This window comes from Microtus ochrogaster, chromosome 6, assembly GCF_000317375.1.
Source record: "Microtus ochrogaster isolate Prairie Vole_2 chromosome 6, MicOch1.0, whole genome shotgun sequence".
Lineage (NCBI taxonomy): Eukaryota > Metazoa > Chordata > Mammalia > Rodentia > Cricetidae > Microtus > Microtus ochrogaster.
Window position 1 is genome coordinate 46,021,761 of NC_022013.1, and position 8,057 is coordinate 46,029,817.

Consider the following 8,057-nt stretch of genomic DNA (forward strand, 5'->3'; position numbering starts at 1 on the left):
TTTGGTTTTTCGAGACAGGGTTTCTCTGTGGCTTTGGAGCCTATCCTGGCCCTAGCTCTGTAGACCAGGTTGGTCTCAAACTCACAGAGATCCACCTGCCTCTGCCTCCCGAGTGCTGGGATTAAAGGCGTGCGCCACCATCGCCCGGCTGGAAAACATTTTAGAAGAATTAATTTCTTTTACTTCAAGTCTAAGTTTGCTTTTTCTTTGCATGAACCAATTCATTGTGGAAGTAAGCTGTACGATGACTCTCAGCTCGTCTTTTATACGAATAAATGAATGTTTTCAGGAGAAAAGTGTTCATGAGTGAAAAACTGTCTTAAAAGTTGTTTTTATTGTAGTCATGTGATGTATGTGTGTGTGTCTCTTGTGTGTATTTGAATGTGCATTCTGTACCCAAATAAAGATAATACCTTGGATATTATTGCAAAAGAAATTACAGGAAGCTGTCAAACATTTGAACCAATGATTTTGTTAGTTACTTTTCTCCTTGCTATGACTAAATTCCTGACACAAGCTACTTGGGGGAGGATAAATTTGTTCAGGCTAATTGTTGATAGAATCTGGAAAGAAAGAATAGTAGCAGGAGGCTCCATGTCAGTGGATATGTGCAGCGAGAACACTCTACCTCCTTACTTCTCCATAGAACAGGGAACAGAAAGCAGATGGGATGTAAACCTTAAGCCCTCAAATGATCTGCTTCCTCCAGCAATCCTCTGCCTCCCAAAGGTTCATGAGCTCCCAAAACAGTGCGCACGCTTGGAACCACTGTTGAAACACATGAACCTGTGGGGAATAGTTCCCATCTAAGACAGCAACGAAGAGAGTGGGGTTCACAAAAGACAAGTAGCTCAGTTCAGTTAGTAAGCGTATCTACATCTGAGTCATTTTATGTTTTATGAATCCCTATGAACAGTATGGACTTTTTTCACAAGTAGGAATTAAATATTTGACTTCATAGAAGGAGAAAGAGAGTCAAGAGTGACAGAAAGAGCCTCTTATATGGTGAGAGAGCAAGGAGCAAAAAAGACATCACCACTGGACTCAGGACACCTTTAGTTTAACAACTAGACACGTTCAAGATATTGATTTTAGTACACTGTGATCAAATACATGGGTAGTTTTCAATGCTGAGCTAGTTACTTCACCGAAGTCTATTTTCTGTGCAGCGGGACTAAGGGAACAGAAGAACTGACTGCCAGTGTTGTGAGCAGTAAACAAAACAATCCACTTAAAGCTTTCACGATGGTGCTTATACATAGTCAGGGCCCAGTACACATCAGCTAGTTAGTATGTGTATGTTTGTGCATTTGTGCATGCGTGGGGGGAAGCATGCATATATCATAACATGTATGGTGTTCAGAAGAGTCTTTCAGGAGTCAGTTCTCTACTTCTTCTGTGGGCTCCAGGGTCAAACTCTGATCATCAGACTTGCATTACAAACACATTTGCCTGCCGAGCCATCACACCAGCACAACTGCTGCCGATTATCACTCTCCTTTAGCGTTAGAGCCAAGGGACAATAAAAATGCGTAAGACATAGGGCATTGGACCTATATTTATGTCCACAGGGCTTCCTTTCCCCAAAACAGACCCTTGGTACCTTGATCTTCCTGGGCAAGCGACCCAGTGAATGTAGGTGGCTCATTCACGTCTTCAATCTGGACAAAAAGGGTCTGCGATGCTGTTGCCTCAGAGCTGTCTCTGGCAAATATTGTCAAGGAGTAGAGTGCTATGGCCTCGAAGTCCAGTTTGGGCACTCCAGTGATGATTAACTAAAATCGTAAACAGAGCACAATAAAGGAGGAACAAATTTTTGGCTTCATGTATATAGGGAAGAAGAAAGGATGACGATGCATATGTAAAGCCCTAAGGAAAACAGAGTGTGCTCTTTCACTGCACAGTAGTAAAGGGGAATCTTCATTTGCAGGCATGTTTTTTGAAGATAGCTCATACACAAACTGGTTTTAATGCTACCTAGAGCTAGTCTATGAGACTGTATCTTTTGTTTGAGTTTGGTCTTTTTGTTTCAGTCAGCTGGTTGGTTAATCAGTTTGTTGAGACATGGCCTCACACAATAGCCCCAGTAGATCTATAGCTCAACTTGGAAAACAAGAAGGCTTTAAACTCATAGCAATCCTTCTGTCTCAGCCTCTCAAATTTGAGGGTTACAACTGTGAGTCACCGCACCTGACAATTTGATTTTGTCTCGAAACCAAACCAAAGGCCTCACCATGTAGTCAGGCAGCCTCAGTGGTGAATCTATATCCTCAGTCCTTAGTACTGGGATTAAAGGTGTGTGTTTCTACATGGAGTGAGAATATCGTTCTAATTATGTGGCTACATTTCTTGTTTTTCTTTTTTAATATTTGTAACCTAGCTGAGTGATGGATCATAAGTACATGTATTTAGAACAAATTCTAGGTATCGACCATTTCTAATGGCCTAAGCAGCAGAATGGAACTGCACAGAAATTATCTCACAGAATTGATTTATCATCCCAAGTCAGGTAATATGATCACTGTTCCTCACATTTTCCAGAAACAGCAGAAACAGAGAAAGTCACGTAATTTACCCAGGTTCATATTGCTCATAACCAGAGGAGCCACAGAGGAAAAGGAGGATGCTCCGTTTACCCCATGGTTATAACACCAGGAAACAGTGATCGGCAAGATTACCGAGTCTTGGCACTGTTTTACTATTTGGACTTATAACAGAATCTGAATGGAGAACAAATACAAGATAGCCTTTTACACCAAATTCATAGAAGGCTGGTAATCCCAAGATGTGGTAAGGATATCCCAGGTCCTATTCAATACTTCCCTTGTCCGTCTAGAACAGTGGTTCTCAACCTGTGGGTTACAACCCACTGAGGGGGTCAAACAACCCTTTCATATCAGACATCCTGCATATCATATATTTATATTACAGTTCATTATCATTATCAAATTGCAGTTATGAAGTAGCAACGAAAATAATTTTATGTCTGGGGGTCGCCACGACATGAGAAACTGTATTGAAGGGTTGCAGTATTGGGGAGGTTGAGAACCACTGCTCTAGAGTATGTGCCCATAGCAGCTTCAAGTGGATCCTTTTAAAGCATTGGCAGATCATGTCCCTTTTCTGCCACACTCTACAATTCTTATGTTTCTGATACTTCGCTCCTCTCTATACTTGTGTCCTTTGCCATGTGACTTTGCAGCTCCTACAGCTTGGACATGTGATTTGCTTCAGCCAATAACCTTAGTAGATGTAATTCTTAAAATGTGCACATGAGCTCAAGCTTTTGAACCCCTTGCTTCATTTTGGCCTGATGGAAGATGCTTCTGCCAGTCACTGTCCTGAAGGCCTGGAGAGATACAAGACAGAACCACAACCCAGAACCAAACCAACCTAGGGCAGTTCAACTGTGTCTGAAGATGCTATTGTATTGAATGTTCTTTTAGGTGTCAGGGGTCAGTGCAGAAGGACCAGGTGAACGCTATGCATGCAATAGCCTTGCAGTATGGTTGATTAACATTGGTCCTAGGGAACCCAAATCTCTTATAATGAGCACTAACCTGTCTGAGTGTCACCCCAGTAGGAGAATTGGCGGCTTTATTTTTTAGATTGAGATAATAAGTAGCACTTCCCAGCATATCTCCCAGGCCCTACAAACTCTGTCCTTCATCTCTTGGCAATCAGGTTTCTCATCACACTCCCTGATGAGATCTGGTCACAGTGACCCTTCAATCCTTCTTCCTTATTAGGATCTTTCTTCCTACAGGACCTCAGCACACAGCCTGTAATGGTCTCTCCTCCATTTATGCAATGCCTGCCCATTGTGCAGACCCCTTTTCATATAATTCTGCTTCAGGGGAACCCTGACTGTATCACATGTTCTTGTTTGGCACTCTCACCTATCTGAGAATTTGTACTTCATTGCTCAGGTAGTATTTATGATTTTATATTTGTGTGTGCTCACTTAATTAACATGTATTCCTGCAAGCAAGTAGATGCAAGGAGAATGGAGCATTCCCTTGCATCTGACTAGATCCCAATAAGTACCTGTAAAACAGGCGCTCTTTGTTATTCGCAAGAATTCTAAGAATATTTGACACATTATAAGGTCCCAAAGAGTGGAATGTTAAATTAGTTAAAAGCATGCAGGACAATCCCAGGATTTGGAAGGCCAAGAAAAGAGGATCAGGAGTTCAAGGCCAACCCTTAATTGCATAATCTTAGTATTTGGGAGGCAGAGGCAGGCAGACCTCTGTGAGTTCAAAGCCTACCTGGTCTACAGAGTCAGTTCCAGGGCAGTCAGGGTTACATACAGAGAGAAACTCTGTCTCAAAAAATCAAAAACATGGGCGGTGGTGGTGCACGCCTTTAATCCCAGCACTCGGGAGGCAGAGGCAGGCAGATCTCTGTGAGTTCGAAACCAGCCTGGTCTACAGAGCTAGTTCCAGGACACGCTCCAAAGCCACAGAGAAACCCTGTCTTGAAAAACAAACAACAACAACAACAAAAAAACAGACAACAAACAACACACACACCAAACTAAATAAGCAGTAGAAAGTAAGACAAAAAATAGAATCATTGAGCTCTCTTAAGGTGTGCTAATACTATCTGCTTCCATACTTACATCCCACAGATACGAGGATCTACGAGACAGCACAAAAGGATGCACCACAGGGCTGGCATTAAGAATAACAGGATCTCCAACCAGAGAAGTATGAGGTGAGAGAGACACAGCGACCGTGGCCACCCGCGTGTGAGCAGAGGCATTTTCCAGGAGAGGGCTGGCATTCTCCACAACAAAATTTGGAGCAGCTCGAACACCTTAGAGAAAACACAAAGCCATACTTTATGAAGATTTCTGTGAGGCTCCCCAAAATCTTTCATATTTGGAGCCACGGAGGAAAAGCACAAGGCATACTGAGCACATTTTGGGCGGGCGGGGGGGGGGGGTGGATTCTAGATAATAAGTTGAGTTGGCTTGGTAGGCTTGTTGAGGATCTGGGACTCTTTGTTGCTCACAAGACAACAGGTTAGCTTGTGACGATTACTGTCAATTCTGTTTTATTTCAAAGAAAGTAAATAGCACAGAAATGGCCTTGTGTGACACAGTTTACCAATGGCAGAACTAGAATTTTAAGCCAAAATTTCAAAATTCATATCCCATGCTCTTAAACGATTGAAATTATTTTATGAATTGGAGTAAATTGGGGAGGAATAAAAAGCTGAAAAATCGGAAGCTCAGAACATCAAATTTGGGAGATAGAGCCATCTACAAAGTGGTAACAATACCTCTGAGGGCAGAGGAGGGGAATTGATTAAAGGGGCACTCTTGAATTTCACACTTTGGCTCAGGTACCAGTCTTGCAGCTCACTAGCCATAGGCACACTCAATAAGACAAATTAAGAACTAAGTGGAAAGCCTCCCCAAAAGAGCAGGTCATGTCAAAAACAGAGAGTAAGGCTATAGGAAAAAGTAGAGGAATTGGATGGCTCAGTAAATATCAATGAGAAGTTTTACTGACTTCTCCCACGAACATAACATGGGAGAGTTTGGGAGCACCGTGGAAGACCTAACTTTTTTTTTTTTTTGGTTTTTTTTTTTTTTGAGACAGGGTTTCTCTGTGGCTTTGGAGCCTGTCCTGGAACTAGCTCTGTAGACCAGGCTGGTCTCGAACTCACAGAGATCTGCCTGCCTCTGCCTCCCGAGTGCTGGGATTAAAGGCGTGCGCCACCACCACCCGGCAAGACCTAACTTTTTAGTTATGAGTATAGACAATGAATACTGTAACAAAGGCATAGGAGATATTTTCATTACAATCAAAGAAGAAACTTTCCCAAACCTAGAGGTGCCCATGACATCATAAATTAAATGGACCTAAAGACATTTGCAAAACATTTCACTCAAGCATTAAAGAACACACTTTCTCCTCAGCATCCCATGAAACCTTCTTCAAAATCAGCCACATAGTATGACACAAAGCAAGTCTCAAAGAATAAAGGAAAACTGAAATAACCTTCAGCATTCTATCCTAACCACAATAGAATGTGCTACAGAAACACCGTGCACAGAAAGTACACAGACTAAACAACACACTACTAAATGATAATGGAGTCAGGGGAGAAAGAAGGAAATTTAAAAAATTGCTAGAATGGAATGAAACATACTGAAATCGGAGACACAGTGAAGGCTTCCTAAGGGAAGGTTACAGCGCTATGTGCCTACATAAAACACTAGAGAGATCTTAAATTAATAGCTTAATGATGCACCAGGAGGGATTTTAAAAAACTAGAAAAGCATCCGAAAATTGTAAATAGAAAGAGATAATCAAAGTTAGCACTGAAATTAATGAAATAGAAATGAAAAAATAAAACATTACAAAGTATCAATGAAATGAAGTTTGTTCTTTAGAAATGTTTACAAGATTAACAAAACTTTAGCAAATTTAATCAAAAGAATGAGAAAACCCAAATTAATAAAACGAAAAATTAAAAAGGGAAAGATAACAGATTCTGGAAAAGATTCAGAGAATATAAAGGACATACTTTGAAAATCTATACTTGACTAATTGGATAATATAAAAAGAAATGAATACCTTCCTATATGTAAATGACCTCCTATTGTGTAATCAAGACACAGTACAGAGTTTAAGTAGATCCACAGCAACCGCAAAGAGAAACCATAGCTAAACATCACCCAAGTTAAAGCATACCCCAGGGCCAAAGGGACTTAGCAGGTTCCTACCAGAGCCTCAAGAAAAGACTCAGTGCAGAACTCTACCAGAACCTCAAGGAAAAACTGACTTTACTACTCCTCAAAGAATCCACAAAATAGAAACAGAAATAAAACTTCCAAATTCTTTCTGTGAAACCAGTATTTACCATAACACCAAAGTCAGGCAAAGACCCAACAAAAATAAATAAATGAATAAATAAATAAATAAATAAATTTAGAGGCCAGACTCTCCAATGAACATGGAGGCAAAAAGTCTCAATACTTGCAAACCGAATTCAAGAATGCATCAAAAGAGATGAAAGGTGTTTCAACAAATGCAAATCAATAAATGTAATTAATCGCATAAATGGGCTCAAAGACAGAAATCACATGATCATCTCATTGGAGGTAGAGAAGACCTCTGACAAAATCCAGAATATCTCATAATCAAAGTTCTGGCAAATCTAGGAATATTGGGACATATCTCAATAGAATGAAGGCAATACAGAATAAACCCACAGTCAACACCACACTTAGTGGAAAAACACCAAAGAATTCCTGCTAAAATCAGAACTAAGACAGAGACGTTCACTTTTCCCTCAATATAGTAACTGAAGTCTGAACTAGAGCCATAAGATAAGGAAACGAGATAAAGTAGATACAGTCAGGAAAAAAAAAAATCAAAGGTCCGGAGTCACAGATGATATGAGTTTACAAATAAAAGGAAAGGTGATTTTAAGACCGATTCACTTAGAAGGCAAGAGAAATCAACATTGCCCACATATTAAATAATAAGGGGCAGAAGTCAACAAAATTGCCACTCCAATTTACTTGGTTAAGTGTTGGATGCTGAGGCAGGCCAGGTGTTAGGAACTAATTACATCTCTGTCTGTTCTCCATTCCCGCTCCAGGCTGGCACTCAGGGAGAGAGGCACAAGGCGGATGTCACCAGTGTGTAGAAATTCCATTTTAGATTTTCCTGTTTTCAGTGTGCAGAGACGCCGCTTCCATCCGCCCACACCTGGACCTTTCTGCTCGATAGTGTCCTCTAGCCTTCACGTGCCTGTATACAAAGAGGCCTTTTCTGACCTAGAAGGTTCTGAATGTATTTCTAAAGGCTCGGGCTCTCTGCAGGCATCAGGGTTTCGTAATTCTCTCTCCAGCTTTCAGGTACTGTTTCAGTCTGTCTGCTCAAGACCCTGTCTGAAAACTTCCAAGTTACAGTTATGTGGACGGATTTTTTTCTCTCTGTTTCCAAGTCTGGTTCAGAACTTTTTCTCTGTGGTTAAAATACATGCTCTAGAGGCGTGTGAATGCTGACAGTGGGAGGTGGGGTGGCGGGAGG

General features: G+C 41.1%; 1 protein-coding gene across 2 annotated transcripts in view; it reads right to left on the reverse strand.

Moving 5' to 3' along the window:
- The window catches only part of LOC101988975 (cadherin-related family member 3), a 76,595-nt gene that overhangs the window by 65,244 nt on the left and 3,294 nt on the right, over positions 1 to 8,057 (reverse strand). The window contains exons 2-3 of one of the 2 annotated variants that reach the window (XM_005348662.3): positions 4,625 to 4,821; positions 1,604 to 1,775 (exon numbers count right to left, since the gene is read on the reverse strand). In XM_005348662.3, coding sequence (XP_005348719.1) covers positions 1,604 to 1,775; positions 4,625 to 4,821 — 369 coding nt within the window. Of the gene's footprint in view, positions 1 to 1,594; positions 1,776 to 4,624; positions 4,822 to 8,057 lie in introns of both variants that reach the window. The other variant, XM_013346825.2, reaches the window with a different exon arrangement.